Source organism: Heptranchias perlo, chromosome 29 (genome assembly GCF_035084215.1).
Source record: "Heptranchias perlo isolate sHepPer1 chromosome 29, sHepPer1.hap1, whole genome shotgun sequence".
NCBI lineage: Eukaryota > Metazoa > Chordata > Chondrichthyes > Hexanchiformes > Hexanchidae > Heptranchias > Heptranchias perlo.
The window spans coordinates 34,626,448-34,650,733 of record NC_090353.1 but is presented as its reverse complement, the minus strand read 5'-3'; the positions used below and the strand labels follow the sequence as shown (position 1 = coordinate 34,650,733).

General features: G+C 46.7%; 1 protein-coding gene across 1 annotated transcript in view; it reads left to right on the top strand.

Annotated features, from left to right (window-relative positions):
- Positions 1 to 20,435, top strand: part of ncanb (neurocan b) — a 95,419-nt gene extending 74,984 nt beyond the window's left edge. Inside the window, exons 9-15 of the mRNA XM_067968634.1 lie at positions 4,764 to 4,880; positions 7,006 to 7,119; positions 12,728 to 12,886; positions 13,632 to 13,714; positions 15,604 to 15,748; positions 16,911 to 17,093; positions 19,853 to 20,435. Of these exons, the coding sequence (XP_067824735.1) occupies positions 4,764 to 4,880; positions 7,006 to 7,119; positions 12,728 to 12,886; positions 13,632 to 13,714; positions 15,604 to 15,748; positions 16,911 to 17,093; positions 19,853 to 19,968 (917 nt within the window). The 3' untranslated portion in view covers positions 19,969 to 20,435. The remainder of the gene's footprint in view (positions 1 to 4,763; positions 4,881 to 7,005; positions 7,120 to 12,727; positions 12,887 to 13,631; positions 13,715 to 15,603; positions 15,749 to 16,910; positions 17,094 to 19,852) is intronic.
- Positions 20,436 to 24,286: the final 3,851 nt, after the last annotated feature.

The window sequence follows — 24,286 nt, the reverse complement described above, 5'->3', positions numbered from 1 at the left end:
CACCACCACCTGCACGTTCCCCTCCAAGTCACACACCATCCCGACTTGGAAATATATCGCCGTTCCTTCATCGTCACTGGGTCAAAATCATGGAACTCCCTTCCTAACAGCACTGTGGGAGAACCTTCACCACACGGACTGCAGCGGTTCAAGAAGGCGGCTCACCACCACCTTCTCAAGGGCAATTAGGGATGGGCAATAAATGCTGGCCTTGTCAGCGACGCCCACATCCCATGAACGAATAAAACAAAAATGCCTCTTTACAAATTAGCCGTAGAGTGGGAATGATGAAGGTCTTTGAGATTGGCATCCAACAACAACAACTTGCATTTATATAACGCTTTTAACGTAGCAAAACATCCCAAGGCGCTTCACAGGAGGGTCATCAAAGATTATTTTCACACTCAGCCCCATAAGGAAATATTAGGACAAAAGCTTGCTGCAAGAGGTAGGTAAAGGAGCACCTTAAAGGAGGAGAGAGAGGCGGAGAGGTTTAGGGAGGGAATTCCAGAGCTTAGGGCCCAGGCAGCTGAAGGCACGGCCGCCAATGATGGAGCGAAGGAAGTGGAGGATGCACAAGAGGCCAGAATTGGAGGAGCGCAGAGATCCCGGAGGGGTTGTAGGGCCGGAGGAGGTTCCAGGGATAGGGAGGGGCGAGGCCATGGAGGGATTTGAAAACAAGGATGAGAATTTTAGAGTCCAGGAATAGAAGGCCTTATTTTCTTCTTTCTGTTCCACTTCTGAATGTACTTGAAGTACCGTGGAGTTAATTACAGTTGACATAATTTGATTAGGATACAGATAATGGTTTTTATTTTGTTTATAGAAATTTTCTCCACCATCAGTTGATTCCCTTGTGTTTTAGTCGATACTAAATGCATTATGTTTAATGATTTCATTTCCATTAGGATTAATTAACATGCTGGAGCTGCATAAATTATACATCATTTGTGATCAATTACTGGTGTTTATTTCATGCATTTATTTGTGATCACTGCTCCTCTGAACTTTCCTCCTAAGGTCCAAATACCCCGGTCCTTCTCCCTGTGTCCTCACAGCTTTCAAAACTCGTCCCTCCATCTCCGCAGAGATTACATGGCTGGGGCGGGGCGGGGCGGGTGGGAGATGGGGGAGGGGAGGGAAGAAGTGTTTAGTCACGATGGTCTGGCCATCGTGGTGTGGGGCAGGCTTGATGGACCAGCCGGTCTTTTCCTGCCCATCAATTTCGTATGTTCCTATGTTCCACTGTAACTACTTCCCCAAAACTGTGGAATTCTTTACCTCCCTCAGTCTTTCCTTCCTCCTACAATCCCCAGGCCTTTTAGAACCTAAGCTTCTTGATTTCAGCTCCCTCGAAGAAGAGAGGTACCAAAGGGTTTGGCAAGCAAGCGGGAGAGTCATTAGTGTGATGCCCCCTAAAGTCAAATAACCTCTCAACACTTTCTTTGTAGGCTCACATGTGAAGAATGGGCAGTTGGTTGCGGTACTAGGTGCCTCATTGGAAGACAAACACCAGGGCAGTCTTGATGGGCCGAATGGCTTGTTTCTGTGTTGATTCAATTTGCTCGGGCCCAGCGTTGCTAGGGAAATGAGGCATTTGGGGATGTTGCTGGCCTCCTGCCGTAGATTGTAGGTACTGAGGGGGGGGCTTGTAACAAGCTAAAGAGAGGGTCCTGAGGTCAGTGGGATGGTTTTAACTGCTCTCCACAGATCCTCATGCTTTGAGACCCTCTCAGGCCATCAGCTGGTTTCCTGTTTCTGCCCCTATTTTCCTGGGCAAGACCTGCCAGTGGGTGGGCCCGTGTTGGGGGTACGCCCAGGGTCGTGTTATTTGGACGCAGAGAGGCTTTATGCCTGGGTGTGAATTGAGGCGGGGGAAATCAGCATTATTTTGTAGTGTGGTTAGAGGATGTTTTACCTTTATTTAACTGTGCTCGTGCACGGTGTTATTTTAAGGGGATGTGTTTGTGATATTTCTGTTATTATACTTCAATCAAAAACCTGCTGGACTCATGCAGACACCAAGCTTAGGGGCTGATAATGAACTGCCCCTCACTTCATCAACATAACACTCTCCGAACAGAGCTTAAGGCCAGCCGTTTTTTGGAAAATGTGAGTTTATGCACTTTGGCAGGAAAAATCAGAGAGCAAGTTATTATCTCAATGGCAAGAAACTGGAAAGTACTGCAGTACAAAGGGATCTGGGGGTCCTAGTGCAAGAAAATCAAAGTTAGTATGCAGGTGCAGCAGGTGATCAAGAAGGCCAACGGAATGTTGGCTTTTATTGCTAGGGGGATAGAATATAAAAACAGGGAGGTATCGCTGCAGTTATATAAGGTATTGGTGAGACCGCACCTGGAATACTGCATACAGTTTTGGTCTCCATACTTAAGAAAAGACCTACTTGCTCTCGAGGCAGTACAAAGAAGGTTCACTCGGTTAATCCCGGGGATGAGGGGGCAGACATATGAGGAGAGGTTGAGTAGATTGGGACTCTACTCATTGGAGTTCAGAAGAATGAGAGGCGATCGTATTGAAACATATAAGATTGTGAAGGGGCTTGATCGGGTGGATGCGGTAAGGATGTTCCCAAGGATGGGTGAAACTAGAACTAGGGGGCACAATCTTAGAATAAAGGGCTGCTCTTTCAAAACTGAGATGAGGAGAAACTTCTTCACTCAGAGGGTAGTAGGTCTGTGGAATTTGCTGCCCCAGGAAGCTGTGGAAGCTACATCATTAAATAAATTTAAAACAGAAATAGACAGTTTCCTAGAAGTAAAGGGAATTAGGGGTTACGGGGAGCGGGCAGGAAATTGGACATGAATTTAGATTTGAGGTTAGGATCAGATCAGCCATGATCTTATTGAATGGCGGAGCAGGCTCGAGGGGCCGATTGGCCTACTCCTGCTCCTATTTCTTATGTTCTTATGTTTAGGCCCTAAGCTCTGGAATTCACTCCCCAAACCTCTCTGCCTCTTCATCTCTCTCTCCTCCTTTAAGACCCTCCTTCAAACCTACCTCTTTGACCAAGCTTTTTGCCACCCCTCCCAATATCTCCTTCTTTGGCTCGGGGTCAATTATTGCCTGATTACGCTCCTGTGGAGAGCCTAGCAATGTTTGTCCAAGCTAAAGGCACTATATAAATGCAACTTGGTGTTGTTTCTGAGAGCCTCCATTTTGGATATACAACAACAATTTCATTGCAACTTTAACATCACATAACAGGGCGCCCAAAGGCTTTTTAAAGGGGTGGGGGGTGGCAGTGGGCACCGGTCGGGAAGTAGCAGAGAGGTCGTGAGGGGGGAGGGGAGATATGATTAAAGACGTGGTCAAAGAGGAGGCTTTTGAACCTGGCAAGAGAGGCAGCAAAGCGGAGGGCTTTAACGCAAGAGTTAAAGTGCAAGAGTTTGGTGACAGAAGGCCTGAAGGACCAGAGTCAAAGACCAGAGGGGATGTGTGAGGCCGGACAGCAGAATAGAAATGAGCTGAAATGACCTGTTCTTCTTGCCCTCAAAGAAGTCGTAATCTTTGGGCCCAAAGCCAAGGTCTTGGCAGTGAGCCAACCAATAATAATTGTCAAGTGAGAAAACGTAACACTGATGTGCCCACTTTCAGATGCCAATCAGAGCCATGCTAAAGTTTCCACTTGTCGGGGGAGACCAAAACTAGGGGCCATAAATATAAGATAGTCACCGATAAATCCAATAGGGAATTCAGGAGAAACTTCAATACCCAAAGTGTGGTGAGAATGTGGAACTGGACAGCAAGACCCGGACAAAATCCAGGCTTGGGCTGATAAGTGGCTAGTAACATTCGCGCCAGACAAGAGCCAGGCAATGACCAGCTCCAACAAGAGAAAGTCTAACCACCTCCCCTTGACATTCAACGGCATTACCATCACCGAATCCCCCACCATCAACATCCTGGGGGTCACCATTGACCAGAAACTTAACTGGACCAGCCATATAAATACTGTGGCTACAAGAGCAGGTCAGAGGCTGGGTATTCTATGGTGAGTGACTCACCTCCTGACTCCCCAAAGCCTTTCCACTATCTACAAGGCACAAGTCAGGAGTGTGATGGAATACTCTCCACTTGCCTGGATGAGTGCAACTCCAACAACACTCAAGAAGCTCGACACCATCCAGGACAAAGCAGCCCGCTTGATTGGCACCCCATCCACCACCCTAAACATTCACTCCCTTCACCACCGGCGCACAGTGGCTGCAGTGTGGACCATCCACAGGATGCACTGCAGCAACTCGCCAAGGCTTCTTCGACAGCACCTCCCAAACCCGCGACCTCTACCACCTAGAAGGACAAGAGCAGCAGGCACATGGGAACAACACCACCTGCACATTGCTCTCCAAGTCACACACCATCCCGACTTGGAAATATATCGCCGTTCCTTCATCGTCGCTGGGTCAAAATCCTGGAACTCCCTTCCTAACAGCGACTCCCACATCCCATGAACGAATAAAAAATAAAGGAGTATTTGAGGCGAATAGAATAGATGCATTTAAGGGGAAGCTAGAGAAACACACGAGGGAGAAAGCAATAGAAGGATATGTTGATGGGGTTAGATGAAGAAGGGCGGAAGGAGGCTCATCTGGAGCATAAACACCGGAATGGACCAGTTGGGCCGAATGGCCTGCAGACTCGATGTAATTCTGTATAATTGCTGCAGTTTCTATCTCCAGTTTTCCTTGTTCCTTTGCTCTGCTCCTGGCTAATTAGTTTTTCTGTGTTTTCCTTATATCCAGAGGAGACCAACCCTTGCCAGACGAACCCTTGCCTACATGAGGGGACCTGCTTATCCAACGGTACAATCTACACCTGCAATTGTGTGCCTGGATTCACTGGAGAAAACTGCGAGATAGGTAAGGCACTGAGTGAAACATGGAAACACAGCAGGAAGGCAGCAAGCTCGTGCTGAATTTAAATTTGATCTTTATCAAATGTTCACCCACTGCACTCCCGCTTCAGGGATCACACACGCTGTACACGACCTTCCCCCGGGGCCAATGACTGGGAAGTTCCTCGGAGCTGCTCCTCCGGAGACCCTGTTTCCTCCGCACTTCCGTCGCTATAACGCCGATGGAGAGGGAGCAACTCCAAGGAAATTCCCGGCCTCGATAAATTTAAGTGTTTTTTAAAAAAAAATAATTTCTCATTACACATTGACCCAATGTAACCAACGAATTGAATGAAGGTTGAAGCAAATTGCATTGCTTGAATTATTTCTCCTCGGTAGCTATCTTTGGATGCCTTTTCACTGCTTCCCTGAGATAATCTCTCCACATAATCAGCAGCTTTTCACCTCTGTGCAGTTTGTTAAATGGTCCATTTTCAGGCTGTTAAACCCATTATCTGCTGCAGGAGCCAGTACAACTGACTCTTGATTTATACACTCCCCTCTTCATACATAAAGCAAGAGCATTCCAAATCGTTGTCACTTCAGGCCGCATAGGTACATAACCCCAGAGCTAGGGTAACCAAGTGTCCAGGATTGTCCTGGAGTCTCCAGTAATTAAAGGTTAATCTCCTGGATACTGTTGCGAGCAACATTCGGGAGAAAAATCAAAGAGGCTTTTAAAAAAAAAAGTTTTCTCCCCCATTTTCTTTGAACGGTTCTGTTTATTAGTGGTAAAAAATATTGGAGATGGGAATAAGGGCTGTTTGACCGGGTGGGGCGGTTGGAGGCAGGAGGTCATGTGATGAAACCTCCTGGAATACGTCAATCCAGAGTTGGCAACCCTACCAGGAGCCTCGAGAGCTACATATAATCCGGGGATTTCTGCTTCAATGTTTCAGGTGTATGTCCAGAGACTGGAGAAGCTGGAGAGATTTAAAGTATGATGGGTTTTGATAGAGTTAATAAAGAGAAACTATTTCCACTTAAAAGAGGGGCACAGATTTAAGGTAATTGGCAAAAGAGCCAGAGGGGAGAAGAGCGGAAAAATATTTACTGAGCGAGTTGTTATGATCTGGAATGCGCTGCCTGAAAGGGCGGTGGAAGCAGATTCAATAGTAACTTTCAAAAGGGAACTGGATAAATACTTGAAGGGGAAAAAATTTGCAGGGTGGGGGTGAGTGGGACTGATTGGATAGCTCTTTCAAAGAGCCAGCACAGGCACGATGGGCTGAATGGCCACCTTCTGTGCTGTAAGGCTCTATGACCAGAGCACATATTAAAAAATTTCACCGCTGCCCCCGTCTTGTCATTTTCCGGCCAGTTCCCGACATGCACCAGGAACACTGGCGAGGCCCTAAAGTTTAAATCCACGTACCTGGTAATTTGCAGATGTCTCTCGGCGCTGATACTAACAGACGATGGTGTTCTGAATGAGGATTTAGCCACCAACGAGACAACAGCTCTAAGAACAGCCCTTTCCGAAACCTCCAGGCCTAGGAAATTCAAACAGGACAAACCAGCGAGTAAGAAATATAATAACAACTTGCCTTTATCTAGCGCCTTTGATGTAGTAAAAACATCCCAAGGTGCCAGACCAGAATTTGACACTGAGCCACATAAGGAGATATTAGGACAGGTGACCAAAAGCTTGGTCAAAGAGGTAGGATTTAAGGAGCGTCTTAATGGAGGAGAGAGAGGTGGAGAGGTTTAGGGAGGGAATTCCAGAGCTTAGGGCCCAGGCAGCTGAAGGCACAGCCGCCAATGGTGGTGCGATGAAAATCGGGGATGCGCAAGAGGCCGGAATTGGAGGAACGCAGAGATCTTGGAGGGTTGTAGGGGCTGGAGGAGGTTACATGTAAGTGGAAAGAGGACAGAGCACTCTGGGCTTTGAGGTCCAGATTGCCAGGGCTTGGAGGGGGTGGGGTGGTCATCACACGTGGCTCTAGGGTCACGGGTTGAACACCCCTGCTATGGAAGATCTACATCCGAAACATTAACTTACCTTTTTTCCTTTACAGAAAGGGGCAGAACTGTTGTGTATTTCCAACGTTTTCTGTTTTTATCTATCTTTAATTATTTTTTCCCTCCAGATATCGATGAATGCCACTCCAGCCCGTGTGAGAATGGAGCGACCTGTGTCGATGGGATCAATTCCTACACTTGCCTCTGTTTGCCGAGTTACGCTGGCACCCTGTGTGAGGAAGGTATGGGAAGCGGGCCCATCACTTTGTCCAGTCCATGCCGTTCGCTCCCCAAAGATTCTTGCTGCAGAAAACCTTACTGAACGGGAGAGAAGATGGGCCCAGTTTTCCCTGATTTTTATATTGTTTATTGGCTGCCGCTCATGCCTCAGTCCATCTGCTGCTGCAATCCTCGTCCGTGCTTTTGTCACCTCTGGACTCGACTATTCCAATGCTCTCCTGGCCGGCCTCCCATCTTCCACCCTCCATAAACTTGAGCTCATCCAAAGCTCTGCTGCCCCGCATCCTAACTCGCACCAAGTCCCGTTCACCCATCACCCCTGTGCTCGCTGACCTACATTGGCTCCCAGTCCGGCAACACCTCGATTTAACAAATTCCCATTCTCATGTTCAAATCCCTCCATGGACTCGCCCCCTCTCCATCTCTGTAACCTGCAGTCCTACAACCTCACCTTGAACCCTGTGTGTTTAGTTTGCACTTAACTTTTTTGCTTGGTCATATCATTTAAAAAAGTCCCATTTTTCCTCACCTGTGATTTCTTACGCCAATACGACAGAGTTCATTTCTTGGCTTTGGCAATGGCGCCATGTTGGAATAAAAAAAAGAAAGACTTGAATTTATACAACACCTTTCACGACCTCAGGTCGTCCCAAAGCGCTTTACAGCCAATAAAGTACTTTTTGAAGTGTAGTTACTGTTGTAATGTAGGAAACATGCAACCAATTTGCGCACAGCAAGATCCCACAAACAGTAACTTGATAATGACCAGATCATCCATTTTAATGATGTTGGTTGAGGGATAGATATTGGCCAGGACACCGGGGAGAACTCCCCTGCTCTTCCTCAAATAATGCCATGGGATCTTTTACGTCCACCTGAGAGAGCAGACGGGGCCTTGGTTTAACGTCTCATCCAAAAGGCAGCACCTCCGACAGTGTAGCACTCCCATCAGTACTGTACTGGGAGTGCCAGCCTGGATTATGGGACTTGAACCCACAACCTTTCTGACTCAGAGGCAGAGAATGCTACCCACTGAGCCACGGCTCGCACTGACCAATTTGGCCGCGTCTGCTTCTACAGCGTCAGAGAGTCCTCCGCAGAAGAGAAGGGTTAACGTAAAGGGTAATTCTGGATAGGACTGCCTTCCACCACAGCTGCAGCAGCTAATGGAGCGCGAGGGATCAATTACTGAACTGGGTTTTACGGAAAGTGGAAGCAGTGGTTTGAGATGAGATAGTCTATCATCTCATTGGGAAGGTGCTCGAGTGTGACCACACAACTGCTTAGGCTGCGAGACTGATTACTGAATGCAGATATACCGCCCCTCTTTCAGATAGTCGTCATCAAACAGCAGGCAGGAGAGGAAGATCACGGAAATGTGGGGGTGAGGGAGAGACCGAGAGAGATAGAGATGGCGGAAGAGGAAAGGGGAAAAGGAAGGAAGAAATGGGAAGAGGCAGATGGAGAGAGGAAGAGGGAGTCAGAAAGAGGAAGAAAGGGAGAGAGGCAGAGAGAAAGAGAATGAGAGAAAGAAATGTCGGAGAAACAGAGCGAGGAAGTGGGAGAAAGAAAGAAATGCAGAGAGGCAGAGTGAGAGAGGAAGTGGGAGAAAGAAATGAGGAAAGGCAGAGCGAGGGAGGAAGTGAGAGAAAGAAATGGGGAGAGGCAAAGTGAGCGAGAGAGGAAGTGAGAGAAAGAAATGGAGAGAGGCAAAGTGAGCGAGAGACCAAGAAAGAACCAACGAAGGAAACAGTGAGTCAGTAACAACATTCATGGTCCGTGAAGGACCAACGTTCGACAGTCGGACTAATGGCTGGCCATGTAACAGTTTGAGAGATTCTAGATTTTTCTCCTTCTCCTCTGGGTGACAACCCTTGGGCTTTTAGTGAATTGTTGCCAGTGGGATAGTTTCAGTGAGGACTCCCCACAGCTCGTTGGTTCCCCATCTCAGCCCACACTGAGTGCACACACGCGCAGTCCCTTTCAAGTCATATTTGTGTTCCTTAAGCAACGTTCAGCTGTTCCAGTATTGTCGTGAGACCTCTGAAACTGGCCCGCAGGCTAAATGGTGCAGCAGGAGAGTCCCTGTTAACAGCGCTGAAACATAAACGGGATATAAGGGAGGCTTTGATCTGGGCCGACACTCCCAGTGCAGTACTGAGGGAGTGCTGCACTGTCGGAGGTGCCGTCTTTTGGATGAGACGTTAAACCGAGGCTCCATCTGCCCTCCCAGGTGGATATAAAAGATCCCATGGCACTATTCGAAGAAGAGCAGGGGAGTTCTCCCAATGTTTATCCCTCAACCAACAACACTAAAACAGATTATCTGGTCATCATCACATTGCTGTTTGTGGGACCTTGCTGTGCACAAATTGGCTGCTGCTTTTTCTACATTATAACGGTGACTACACTTCAAAGGGTACTTAATTGGCTTTGAAGTGCTTTGGGACATCCTGAGGTCATGATAGGTGTTATATAAATGCAAGCCTTTCTTTTTGTTCCTTCATATATGACACCAGTTAGGCGCGTGGATTGAGTGGTGCATTATATCAAAGAGAAAAACACAACAGAGAGAAACAGGGAGGCAGAAGGGACACCCTGGACTCAGTTGTGTGGAGCTGGTTTGTTTGACCAGTAAGAACCCAATTCCAATTTTTGGACTACGTTGAATTCACTGATGCCAGCTGGGATATAGTTGACCTCAGAGGCCCCTGGGCTAGTTCCTGAACCACTGCCCAGTGATACTCCCCCTTCTCCCCCATGGTCAATGCAGCTCTCTCTCCTCCTTTAAGATCCTCCTTAAAACCCACCTCTTAGACCAAATCTTTGGTCACCTGCCCTAATATCTCCTGATGTGGCTTGGTGCTGGGTGAGTGGGCGGAGATTTGGCAGATGCAATACAATATTGGAAAATGTGAGGTTATGCACTTTGGCAGGAAAAATCAGAGAGCAAGTTATTATCTTAATGGCAAGAAACTGGAAAGTACTGCAGTACAAAGGGATCTGGGGGTCCTAGTGCAAGAAAATCAAAAAGTTAGTTTGCAGGTGCAGCAGGTGATCAAGAAGGCCAATGGAATGTTGGCTTTTATTGCTAGGGGGATAGAATATAAAAACAGGGAGGTATTGCTGCAGTTATATAAGGTATTGGTGAGACCGCACCTGGAATACTGCATACAGTTTTGGTCTCCATACTTAAGAAAAGACCTACTTGCTCTCGAGGCAGTACAAAGAAGGTTCACTCGGTTAATCCCGGGGATGAGGGGGTGGACATATGAGGAGAGGTTGAGTAGATTGGGACGCTACTCATTGGAGTTCAGAAGAATGAGAGGCGATCTTATTGAAACATATAAGATTGTGAAGGGGCTTGATCGGGTGGATGCGGTACGGATGTTCCCAAGGATGGGTGAAACTAGAACTAGGGGGCATAATCTTAGAATAAGGGGCTGCTCTTTCAAAACTGAGATGAGGAGAAACTTCTTCACTCAGAGGGTGGTGGGTCTGTGGAATTTGCTGCCCCAGGAAGCTGTGGAAGCTACATCATTAAATAAATTTAAAACAGAAATAGACAGTTTCCTAGAAGTAAAGGGAATTAGGGGTTACGGGGAGCGGGCAGGAAATTGGACATGAATTTAGATTTGAGGTTAGGATCAGATCAGCCATGATCTTATTGAATGGCGGAGCAGGCTCGAGGGGCCGATTGGCCTACTCCTGCTCCTATTTCTTATGTTCTTATGTTCTTATAATCGCTCCAGTGAAGCGCCTAGGGACGTTTTACTACGTTAAAGGCGCTATATAAATGCAAGTTGTTGTTGGGCGAGGACAGGATTGAACATTGCTCTTATAGTGGCGGAAGAGCCCGTCAATGCTCGGGTGGGACATTCGAGGTCCTCTTGCAAATCCTCACGGCAGCTTATCGGAAAATTGCGGTCAGTGCACCCTTGGTTTTACGATAAACTGCCCGTCAACTGCCTGTGAGGAGCCACCAGTGTGGCCTGAGAACGTTCCGGACTCGGCCTCCGGGTTCGCGTGTAAAGAACGACCCACGTGCAAGATACCAGAAGTGAGCTCTCAAAGGGTACAGTAGTGTAGTGTCTATGCTACTGGATCAGTAATCCGAGAGGTCTGGACTAATAATTTCAGCAGAACATGAGTTCATAACCCACTGTGGTAATTTGAGAATTTGAATTCAATTTTAAAAATCTGGAAGTAAAAAGCTGGTGCCAGTAAAAGTGACCATGAAGGTGTTGGATTGTTGTTAAGAACCCAACTGGTTCACTAATGTCCTTTAGGGAAGGATATCTGCCGTCCTTACCTGTCTGGACCTATATGTGACTCCAGACCCCGTACCAATGTCGTTGACTCTTAACTGAAGTGGTCTCGCAAGCCACTGAGTTGTATCAAACCTTCTACGTGCAGTGGTTCAAGAAGAAGGCCCACCACCAACCTCTCAGGGATGGGCAATAAATGCCGGCCTGGCCAGTGAAGCCCACATCCCGAGAATGAATAATAAAAAAATACAGGAGAGCAGAAAAAATCAGAACACGGGAGGGAAATTCATTGATTGAACGTATATCATTTCCTGGCGGATCAGTGGACTGATGAGATTGCTATGGAAGGGGAGTCCGGACAGTACATTATTTGAAACTTGGAAAGCGTTACCCAGGGGAATCCCGTAGATTGACTAAGCCGTCTCTGCAAGCCTCCAAGCCAGTCAGTTCCAGAAATGTCTCCATGGGTTAAAATGCTAATAGCTTTCTCCCAGAAAACTGAAAGCAGTAGACTTTTCTTATAACCTATTACGATGGAACACTCTTCATTACTTTAAAGGTCAGCCAGTTTATGCCAGAGACACACAAACAGAATGCGTGACAGGCAGTCTGTTCTCCCACAGTGTTTCAGTAAATATTCGCGGTACGTTAGTTAAAGCCAAGTTATCAATTCTTCTGTTTGTTTCTTTCCCAGTCAAATGGAGGTTGATTCAGCTTATTACGTCCTGAGATGTTTTATGTACTGTGTTCTGCAAACACCTGGATTGATCAATAGAAGGGGAGACAGTGACTTCATGAAGAAGAATCTTTTCGAGCCCTTTGCCTGGAAGCTAATTTTCTTTCATGTGTTCACCCTTTATCCCTTCACACCATCATTTTACGCCTCTCAACCTCTCTCTCCATCTTTGGACTCCTTCTAAACCATGTTTTCTATCGCCTCTCCTGATCTCTCCCTTTCTGAATTGCCGTCCATTTTGTTATGCTCATCTGTGAAATGCGTTTTTGTTACGTTGCATTTTTATTAATTCACTTTCGGGATGTGAGAGTTACTGGCTGTTGACATTTTTGGTCCCGTTTTTGTGACAACGTTTATCAGTGTAAATTGCTATGTCATGATTTCCCATTCAATTTTGCTGTGTCAACAGTCACAGTGTAGTTGAAGGCTGTGGCCATCAGGTGACGCTGTGCTGCAAATTGCAGAGGGCTCTCTCCCAACTGCCCCGCCATCTTGTACATTAAAAGAAACCTCACGCTCATCAACTGACAGCAGGCAACACCACACGGTTTTTCAAAGTTTAGATCAGGCAACATGGCAATTTTGAACTCCCGCTTTGTCTCCTAGATACGGAGGGATGTGATCACAACTGGCAGAAGTTCCTGGGCCACTGCTATCGATACTTTTCCCACAGACGCTTGTGGGAAAATGCGGAGAAGGATTGTCGAGGGCACGGAGCTCACCTGGCCAGCGTCCACTCGGCCGAGGAGAAGGATTTCTTGAACAGTGAGACTTTCTGATTGAGAGGTTAAAGGGGAGATCTGATAGAGGTGTTCAAAATCATGAACGGTTTTACTCGAGTAAATAAGGAGAAACTGTTTCCAGTGGCAGAAGGGTCGGTAACCAGAGGCCAGAGATTTAAAGGAATTGGCAAAAGAACCAGAGGCGACATGGGGAGACATTTTTTTGCGCAGCGAGTTGTTATGATCTGGAATGCGCTGCCTGAAAGGACGGTGGAAGCAGATTCAATAGTAATTTTCAACAACTTGCTGCCTAAAAAAAATGCTCCTCATCTCACCCCCCACCTTGGCTTTTTTGCCAATTATCTTAATTGGGAACGTCAAGCTTGGGTTTTAAAAGCCTGTAGATTGTCGGAGGATGGGAAAATGATGAGAATCTTCACCACACATACTGCAGTGGTTCAAGAAGGCGGCTCACCACCATTTTCTCAAGGGCAGTTAGGAATGGGCAATAAATGCCGGCCTCGGCAGCGACGCCCACATCCCATGAACGAAGAATAAAACAAAAACTGAGGAGTTCCGCAGCTTTGTCAGTCTTGGGGGCGGGGAAGATAAGTTAGAGTAGGAGATGGTGTAAGGAGTCTTCATTTCAACATGGTGACAACACAGGAAATGGATAGAAAATTTGTAGAGACTAGGAGCAGGTTACTTGCTACGGAGAAAATAAATTTTACAACGAAACAGGACAGAATGAAACGCTCAGTTCCTTGATGTCTTTGTCCCATGTTTAGGTTTGGGGCGGGCGTACGCTTGGATTGGTCTGAACGACAGGACAATCGAGGAGGACTTCCAGTGGACTGATGGCACTCCTTTGGTGAGTTTAGAACAGGCCTGTCTGGCGCCAGTCCATAATCAAGGCCTCTATTGTTGCCAAGGTGATAAATTACCAATAGCTAATGAGAAGAGGAGATGGAGGAGTGGGCAACGAAGGACAAAGCAACAATTTGAGCTTCACAGTTTTATTTGATACGAATGTAAGAAAAATCGAAAGACTAGGAAAGCCATTTGGTCCACCCAACTCATTCCTGTCGTGGCTCAATGGGTAGCTCTCTCGCCTCTCAGTCAGAAGGTTGTGGGTTCACGTCCCACGCCAGGGACTTGAGCACGAAATGTAGGCTGTCATTCCAGTCCAGTACGGGGGGAGATGCCGTCTTTCAGATGAGATGTTAAATCAAGGACCTTATCGGGTGGATATAAAAGATCTCCTGGCACTGTTTCGAAGAAGAGCAGGGGTGTTTGCCCCAGTGTCCTGGCTAATATTTATCCCTCTATAAACAGATTATGTGGTCATTGTCTCATTGCTGTTTGTGGGACCTTGCTGAGTGCAAAATTGGCTGCTACGTTTCCTACATTACAACAGTGACTACACTTCAAAAGTACTTCATTGGCTGTAAAGCACTTTGGGATGTCCTGAGGTCATGAAGGAACTTCTTTACCCAGAGAGTGGTTAGAACGTGGAACTCGCTGCCGCATGGAGTAGTTGAGGCAAATAGCATAAACGGATTTAAGGGAAAGCTAAATAAGTACATGAGGGAGAAAGGAATAGAAGGATATGTTGATGGGGTTAGATGAGGCTCGTATGGAGCATAAACACCGTCACAGACCAGTTGGGCGGAATGGCCTGTTTCTGTGTTGTAAATTCTATGTAATTCTTTCACTTCCAGTCCCCAGCCTCTCTCTCCATTACAAGTTTCCTTACCTCACCCTATATTTCTCAATCTACTATACTCAATATTCTTCCTAAGTTCCAAATACACCATTCTACATGCTCCTGCTCCTCAATGTGTGTGACCTGGAAGCAGGGGTCAAAAGAAGTCACCTGACAGGAAACTGCAATTTCCCCTCCAATTTTCTTCCCTTGCCCCTTGAAGAGGCCGATATATTTGGAGGGGGTTTCACATGCTGAAGGCACCTCCAATTCCTCACCCAACGGGCCATTGTTCATATCTCAGCCCATGGACCACACCACAGCTGAGACCAATCCTGTCATAAGGAAAGAACACAGGGGAACAGGAGCCTTGAGCCTGTTCCTCCATTCAGTTAGATCATGGCTGATCTGTATCTTAACTCCATCTTCCCATCTTGGTTCCGTAACCCTTGATACCCTTGCCTAACAAAAATCTATCCATCTCAGTTTTGAAATTTTCAATTGACCCCCAACCTCAATGGCTTTTTGGGGGAGAGAGTTCCAGATTCCCACTCCCCTTTGTATGAAGAAGTGCTTCCTGACATCACCCCTGAACGACCTAGCTCTAATTTTAAGGTTATGCCCCCTTTGTTCTGGACTCCCCCACCAGAGAAAATAGTTTCTCTCTACCTAACCCCATCAATCCCTTTAATCATCTTAAACACCTCAATCAGGTTACCCATTAATCTTCTATACTGAGGGGAATACAAGCCTAGACTATGCAACCTGTCCTCATGGGATGCCCATCTATTTGGTAGTGTTCACTATTTTCCTCTCTTTAATCCAGTGACTCTTTACAGCAAATGTAGTGTCCCCTAATGGTCACCGAGGCTCAGGTCAGCTAACTCGGCCCAGACTGGAGATCGAGTTTGGCAGCTTCTTGGTCTGTGTGTCTCAGCGGGCAGTGCATTTATCAACTGAGCTATTGGGTTGCAAATCACAATTTTAGCACGAGTGAAAACTTTATTTAAAAAAAACCCTTTTTTTTAGCTGTTTCTTTTCTTTTTGTCGCCAAGCAATACGAGAACTGGCGGGAAAACCAACCAGACAGTTTCTTCGCAGGAGGAGAGGACTGTGTGGTCACAATCAAACATGAAAACGGGAAGTGGAATGACGTGCCATGTAATTACAACCTGCCCTACATCTGTAAGAAGGGGACAGGTAAAGAGCAATAGTCAATGAAACGGGAAGGGCAATGGGCTGGGTTCAAGGGTTAGGGGATGAGTGACTCGCTGCGGGGTTACAGAGTCTGAACTTACATTGGCAATTCATGATGTGTTGTAATCCTGCGTGTGGATTTCTTCATGACCGATAAGGTGAAGGCCTTTGGGAATGGTCCATGCTTCATTCTGGACAACCTGGTATCAGTATCAAGGGCTCTTAGCTCAGACACAGCATGCTTAGATCCCTCTACATACCCCCAACAACTTGCTCAACCTCAGAAGACGACTGCACCTCTGTGACATCCCCGCTCCCCACTGACTCCTGGAGTTTAAGTAGAGTTCCAAACTGAATTTTCCTAATGCGAAGGGCCAAAGCAGCACACCGACAATGTTGAAAAGAGTAAGGGAGAAGCTTTGTCAGCCATGGGTAGCACTCTCGCCTCTGAGTCGGATGGTGGTGGGTTTAAGTCCCATTACAGAGACAGAGGGAGTGCTGCACTGTCGGAAGTGCTGTCTTTTTGGTGCAAGATTAAACCGAGGCTCCGTCTGCCCTCTCAGGTGAATGTAAAAGATCCCATGGCACTATTTGAAGACGAGCAGTGGAGTTCTCTCCAGTATCCTGGCTAATATTTATCCAGCAACCAACTGACTAAAACAGATTATCACAACAAGTAAGCAAACGCCATGTATACATCGCTGAACAACACAAAATCATTCTAGCAGGAGGGTCGGTAACAAGAGGAGATTTTTTTTAAGCAGGGAGTTGTTATGATCTGGAACTCAGTGCCTGAAAGGGCGGTGGAGGCAGATTCAATCATGGCTTTCAAAAAGGAATTGGATAAATACTTGAAGGGAAAAAATTTGCAGGGCTACGGGGAAAGAGCAGGCGAATGGGACTAACTGGATTGCTCTTACAAAGAGCTGGCACGGGCTCGATGGGCCGAATGGCCCCGTTCTGTGCTGTAACCATTCTATAATTCTCCGATTCTGAGATTCTAAGAAGAAAGGTCATCGTAGCATTGGAACACATTGACTCAATTGGATAATATCAAAAAATCAACGAGTATTCAGTTTTCGAATTTATGAGGTAATATCGCGGGGGAAAGAAAAGTATCACAATAGATGGCCTGAGTTCAGTAACTCTCTTCCTTCTCTATCAGTGCTCTGTGGTCCTCCCCCAGCGATGGAACATGCCATGATAATCGGCAGAAAGAAGTCTCGGTACGAGATTCATTCGCTGGTCAGATACCAGTGTCAGGACGGCTTCATCCAGCGGCACATCCCCACCATCAAATGCCACACCAACGGGAAGTGGGACAAGCCGAAAATACTCTGCCTAAACCGTGAGTCTTCAACAACTGTGGACAGTTACCAGTAGACCTCCCTGTGCCGTTGCTCGGGTTAGTCAGAGGGCACAGGGACGCGGGTAGCTGGGGGGAGGAGGGGGGGACTGGGGGTGGGGGGAAGAACGTACCTGGCCACTCCAAAAGAATTTAGGAAGAAGTTGGTGAGAAGTCTGCTCGGGATCAGGGAAGTTGAGCGTTCCTTTGGAAAACAAGAGACGGATAGTTTGGCCTGCATATTCCGCAGGGCTCCTCCCCAATCTCCCGCAGGTGCTCTGACGGAAGATCGGCGGAGCGCTCAGAGAAACGGTGCAAATCGCAGTGTTCAGCTGTTTCTCAGCCATTTTCCTGAGGGTTTGGCCAGTTTCCGGCTGACGTCACAGTGGGAGAGCGGGAGAATCTGGGAGGGATTTCTAGGCCATCGTCTTTTCTTTACCCACTGCAGGTAACATAAAGAAAGAAACAGATTTGATCTGCTCACCTGCCACAGTTAAATAAATAAAAAAACATGTGAACATGTCACAGGGAGAGAAGACACTTCCATTCTTCAATACAAAACCAGGCATTGGGGCTTTTCATATGTGTTTCTGTAGTTCCTTTATTATCATTCTTTTATACACAGTTGGTCTCTCACTTTCTCTCTGTCTGTCTCTGTCTTTGTATCGCTCTCACTCTCTATCTCTCTCTGTGCCTCACTCTCACTCTGTCTCTCTCTCTCTATCTGTCTGTCTGTCTGTCTCTCTCTGACTCTCTATCTCTGCCTGACTGTCTATCTCTCTGTCTCTCTGACTCTGTCTCCCTCTTTGTCTCTCTCTCTCTTTCTCTATCTCTCTGTTGGTCTCACTTACTCTCTCTCTGTCTCTCTGTCTGTCCCCCTCTCTGTCTCTCTGTCTCTTCATTCCAGGATGATCCTGGAATAGTAAGCAGTTTTGGCAGAGGAGAACAGGACCCAATAGAGCTTGATGTGGTCCAGCCAGATCTGGTGATGAATGGCTAAGCCATCTTTCCCAGGACCTCAGTCCTCCTCCATCAATCTATGGGCTTTATAAAACTCAAGCTTGGTGTCATCTTATCACTACCTCTTGACTTACCTTATCTTCCCTCCTACATGTTCCAACTCAGTACTAAGCCCCTCTGTGGGCCTTGATCCCTTCACCTTGGTTCTCTTAATAAGGTCTAGCTTTTTCCTTTCTCTCTGCCCAATTTGAAGCAAAACAAGAATTCCAGGTGGGGATAAATATTTAATTGGGGATTCGAATGTGTCATCAAATTGCTGTCCCAACTTGTAAAGTTTTAAAACTGCCTCATTTAGCATTTTCAGCATAGCATCCTGCTGAGAATCTCTGTCTTGACTGTACAGAAACAGGAAAGTTAAACCCTAATTGCTTCCTGTCGATTCAGTGATGAATGAGAAACTGGTAACAGGCGCGGGTACATCTGCAGTTGTTTAGTGCTGAGTCACTCAGTTCTCACCCAGATGGCAAATTGCACTTTGCGTCCTGATTTCTCCTCCATCTTCTATGCAGACAACTGCCAGGCCATTTATATTGCTGCGACTCTCTTCAAATAGAAATACTTCTGTTTGTCCAACTTCCTGAAACCTGCCTCTCTTGAGCACAGTACTGAGGGAGTGCTGCACTGTCGGAGGCGCCGTCTTTCGGATGAGACGTTAAACCGAGGCTCTGTCTCCCCTCTTGGGGAGGACGTAAAAGATCCCATGGTACAATTCGAAAAGAGCAGGAGAGTTCTCCCTGGTGTCCTGGCCAATATTTAACCCTCAACCAACGTCACTAAAACAGATTATCTGGTCCTGATCTCATTACTGTTTGTGGGACCTTGCTGTATGTAGATTGGCTGCTGCGTTTCCCTACATTACAACAGTGACTACACTTCAAAAAAGTGCTTAATTGGCTTTGGAACGTCCTGAGGTCGTGATAGGTGCTATATAAATGCAAGTCTTTCTTTTTTTCTTTATACTGAACCAGCTCTCTCCCTGACCCTAATGGTATTACACCCTTTTATTAATTCTTGGGATGTAGGCACCACTGGCAAGATTGGCATTTATTGCCCATCCCTAATTGCCCTGGATACAACGAAGGGGCTTGCTAGGCCATTTCAGAGGGCAGATAAGAGTCAACCACATTAGTGTGGGGTTTGTAGTCACATATAGACCCAGACCGGGTAAGGACAGCGGGTTTCCTTCCCAAAAGGCATTAGTGAATCAGTCGGGTTTTTAATGAAAATCCGACAGCTTCACGGTCACTTTTACTGATTCCAGCTTTCTTTCCATGTAGACAAACGTCGATGTCAATGCAAAAAAGTATGAAAGGCATTGAGAGGGCAGAGAATGAATGATCATTCCCACTGGTGGGTGAACCAGTAGCAATCGGCTTGAACTCAGGATTAGCACTGGAAGGGTAAAGAGGCAGAGAAGGGAGAATGTTTTCAATGAAGGATTGTTGGGGGATGGAATCCATTAGCTCGAGCGGCTATTGAAGCAAAATCAGCCACAACATTTACAAGGGAATTAGATAAACACATAAAAAGGAGCGGTATCCAAGGAGGAGGGGAAAAGAGCAGGCAAATGGGATTAGAGTGGAAAGCTCCAACGGGCAGCTGGCTCTAGCACAGGTGAGAACAAAAGCTCACAGCGCTGCGGGTTAGGAGAGGGGACGGGCACTGTTTGAGACGATGGAACTAATTCTGCCCTTTGGTCAGCCACTAATCTCGCCCGCCCACCGTTTCTTCCCACCCTCCAGCTGCTACTGGTAACCGCAGATCGCGAAGGCACCAGCACAAATCCAGCAGAAAAGAGAAGAGAAAGCACAAAAGGAACCTGGAATTACATCGGATGGACACGAGGCAGTTCTACTGAGTGTGACGAGAAACAGCAGGCCATGGATGCGATGGGGATCAGGATTGCGAGTACACGATATTGAAATAATCGAAAAGATGTTTCATTTTGAACACCACCCTTCGGGGGACTGAAGGGGTTGATTTTAGTTTCTGAGAATTCTGTCACGTATTTTTCTAAAAATAATTGTGGAGCTTAAAGGAAAATATTGAGTCACAATCAGTAGGAGTTGGAAATGAAAATGGTCCACTGGTTAAGGTCAGTGAAGAAAGTAACAGCAAATGTTGAGTCTCGACACGAAAATGAAAGACTAAAATAATCCTTTACTGTTCAAGAGGGCACAATAATTAAAGATTTTTACTGATGCTCAGATTATAGATGGGTCTGGTTTAATAAACAGATACTTGATTGGCTGTGACCCTTGTAAACCCACCCCCCTATAACCCTAAGTAACTGCACTGTGCCATATTAGTAACAGACCCATTAACGCATTGGCCTGTTATTTTTGAACTTGTTAACCCATTCATGGAAAACAGGTTAACACTTTCATCAAATAACAGACGGAGAGATTTCGTCCGAATTCATTAACGGGTTTTGCTACTGGTTGTCGCCCAGCGCCATTTTAATCCTAAAGTTTCGGCCAATCCTTAAGGAAACTTTAGTTATTTAAGTGTTGGTGGGCTATTTGGCTGTGGCAGGGGGGTCATTATAGCCGAGCCTCGTCCTGTCTTCATTCATCATCCAAACACCCCCTTCCCAGCGGGATAGTTAGCAGGGTGGGACACCTTCTGAGCTCAAGCCTAGCTAACTCAGCACTGACACGATAATTGAAACTGGGATTTTGCTGATTTTTGTCTGGGCCAGTACCACACCATGAAGCACATTTTTCCATCAGGGACAAACCTAAGGAATGTTTTTTTTTTAGTTATTGGAGACGGGAAGCTAGAATTGGTCCCTTGGGGATCAAAGATAAAGGGATGTTAAAGGGGGTCCTGAGAAAAGGCGGAGGTTCCCCTTTAAGGAGCCCAGTTTAGCATTTATTCACCTTTGACTCCGGAGTAGCTTTAACTTTCTGTTATGAGAGTAGATTTTCGTCTTCGAGATTGGGAATGATAATCAGGCGGGTTCTATAAAGGGCCTGCGATCTGTGGGGGAGCTGGAGTAACAGGAAGACGATAAGTGACAATAAATATTTTAACCTGATCCCAAATATATGTGAACTATAATCTAATAGCAGTACAAATTCGCCATGATCTAGTTTATGGCTTGACTGCAGGTCTGTTTTAGGCTAAATAAACGGCATAGGTTCCTAATTGCTAAAACCCATATCAGAGCTGAGGTTCCCGAATGTGCTTTTACACTGGTACTCGCCAGAGGTTGCCAACTCTGGTTGGAGGTATTCCTGGAGGTTTAATCACATGACCTCCTGCCTCCAACCCAAGCTCCCGCCACTGGTCCCCCCCGACACGTCCATCCTTCTCTGCGGCCAATTGGGAAGCGAACAGACTCTTCGTTACCCGATTGGATGATTCTCGACTGTCAGTCTAACAGATTTTTTTCCCCGTCGCTAATATTTTTACAAATAATAAACAAAAGCGCTCAAAGAAAATGGGAAAAAAAAGCCACAGGCAATTTTTTAATGCCTCTGTGATTTTTTTTTTCTACCAGAGTTGCTCGCGGCAGCTTCCAGGAGGTTAATTCCCAGACACTCCAGGACAATCCTGGAGAGTTGGCAACCCCCGAGCTTGCTTGGCTTGAATGGCGGGTTACTGTGGTCCCTTGTGCCAGCTCCCCACATTTACAGGTTAAATCCAACTCTCATGCCTGGGGACAGAATCCTGGTTTGTCATTAGTCACCCAACTAGTACAACAACTAGTCAGCGGTGGGTTAATGCCCGGGGTTCAATTCCCATCAGTGCTTGGGCTGCTTTGACTCAGCACAGCCCAGCGTAACTGAGGAAGGTTTTGCCAGTTTTAACACAGCTCGGCACGGGGAGGGTTTGGTCACCAATCCATGATGGTTCTCGGCCCGAAATCTGCATTGTGTGCTTGGGATAGCGTGGCTGTACGATATTTGTACAGTCCAGGACTTTGTGGGGGGGGGGAGTCAGGGGGAAGGGGCACTGGATTCTTCTAGCCTGGAATACTCTCCTCCTCTCCCTTCCAAAAAAAAAATCACAGACTTTTTTCCCTCTGATTAAAAAAGACGGACTCTTTATTTATTTATCCCCCGTGACCATTTTTGGATGAAAAGACAATACCTCCATTAAAAGATAAATCGATAACATCAACAAGTTCCATCCCACCATCAAGGAGGGAACCCTCCTGTTTGGCGATTGTTGCGCGGTGTCCGTTCATCCGTTGTCGCAGCGTCTGCATGGTCTCGCCAATGTACCATGCTCTGGGGCATCCTTTCCTGCAACGTATGAGGTAGACAACGTTGGCCGAGTTTTTGCTGTGGCCCGTCTTTCAGCGTCTGTAGGTGTCCATCGTTGATGTTATCGTGTAGTCATCCACTCCATTAAAAGAGGCAGTCTCCACACCCAGTACCCCTGGTACAGTGGGAATATTCTTTTTATGGCTCTCTCTGTTGTGTGTTGTTTAATTTAAATAGAAAATATTGACAATATTATTGGGAGAGGTGATTGGTGGAGTTACTGAGCCCGACAGTGTGAGGGAGTTGGATTAACATCAGTAGAGATACAGTCAGTAAGACAGGGCGCTGGGGGAGAGGGGTTACTGAGTGACAGTGTGAGGGAGCTGGATTAACATCAGTAGAGATACAGTCAGTAAGACAGGGCGCTGGGGGAGAGGGTTTACTGAGTGACAGTGTGAGGGAGCTGGATTAACATCAGTAGAGATACAGTCAGTAACACAGGGCGCTGGGGGAGAGGGGTTATGAGTGACAGTGTGAGGGAGCTGGATTAACATCAGTAGAGATACAATCAGTGACATAGGGTGCTGGGGGAGAGGGGTTACTGAGTGACAGTGTGAGGGAGCTGGATTAACATCAGTAGAGATACAGCCAGTAACACAGGGCGCTGGGGGGAGAGGGGTTACTGAGTGACAGTGTGAGGGAGCTGGATTAACATCACTGGAGAAACAGTCAGTAACACAGGGCGCTGGGGGGAGAGGGGTTACTGAGTGACAGTGTGAGGGAGCTGGATTAACATCACTGGAGAAACAGTCAGTAACACAGGGCGCTGGGGGGAGAGGGGTTACTGAGTGACAGTGTGAGGGAGCTGGATTAACATCACTGGAGAAACAGTCAGTAACACAGGGCGCTGGGGGGAGAGGGGTTACTGAGTGACAGTGTGAGGGAGCTGGATTAACATCACTGGAGAAACAGTCAGTAACACAGGGCGCTGGGGGAGAGGGGTTACTGGGTGACAGTGTGAGGGAGCTGGATTAACATCACTGGAGAAACAGTCAGTAACACAGGGCGCTGGGGGAGAGGGGTTACTGGGTGACAATGTGATTAACAAGTATAGATTGCAGCAGAAGGGAACTGCCTCCATCCAGTAGCAACTGAATAAAATTACATTACTTAGAATTTACAGCACAGAAACAGGCCATGGTCTATGCCGGTGTTTATGCTCCACACGAGCCTCCTCCCGCCCCTCTTCATCTCACCCTATCACCATATCCTTCTGCTCCTTTCTCCCCCTTGTGTTTATCCAGCTTCCCCTTAAATGCATCGATGCTATTCGCCTCAACTACTCCTTGTGGTAGGGAGTTCCACATTCTCACCACTCTCTGGTTAAAGAAGTTTCTCCTGAATTGGGTTTATTGGTGACTATCTTATATTAATGGCCCCTTTTGGACATCCCCACAAGTGGACACATCTTCTCCAAGTCTACCCTATCGAACCCCTTCATAATTTTAAAGACCTCTCAGCCTTCTCTTTTCTAAAGAAAAGAGCCCCAGCCTGTTCAGACTTTCCTGATAGTTATAACTTCTTAGTTCTGGTATCATCTTTGTAAATCTTTTTTTGCACCTTCTCCAGTGCCTCTATGTCCTTCCTTTAATATGGAGACCGGAGCTAAGACCAGTACTTTAGAATCATAGAATGATACAGCACAGAAGGAGGCCGTTTGACCCATCGTGCCTGTGCGAGGAATTGGGAAAAGAAAAGATCCCAGGACTGTGTTTTTTTAAATTTTGATGCATGTTTGAGAGTAACACACTCTGTGACAAGACGGTGACTGATTGATGGACTGAGAAAGTGATGTCTTTTGCTACGGAGACAGACACCAGAATGGAGACAGATGATTCTGGAAAATACATCGCTTGCCAATCAGCATCTAAATGTGACAGATAGGTTCACATCCCAGGGGTA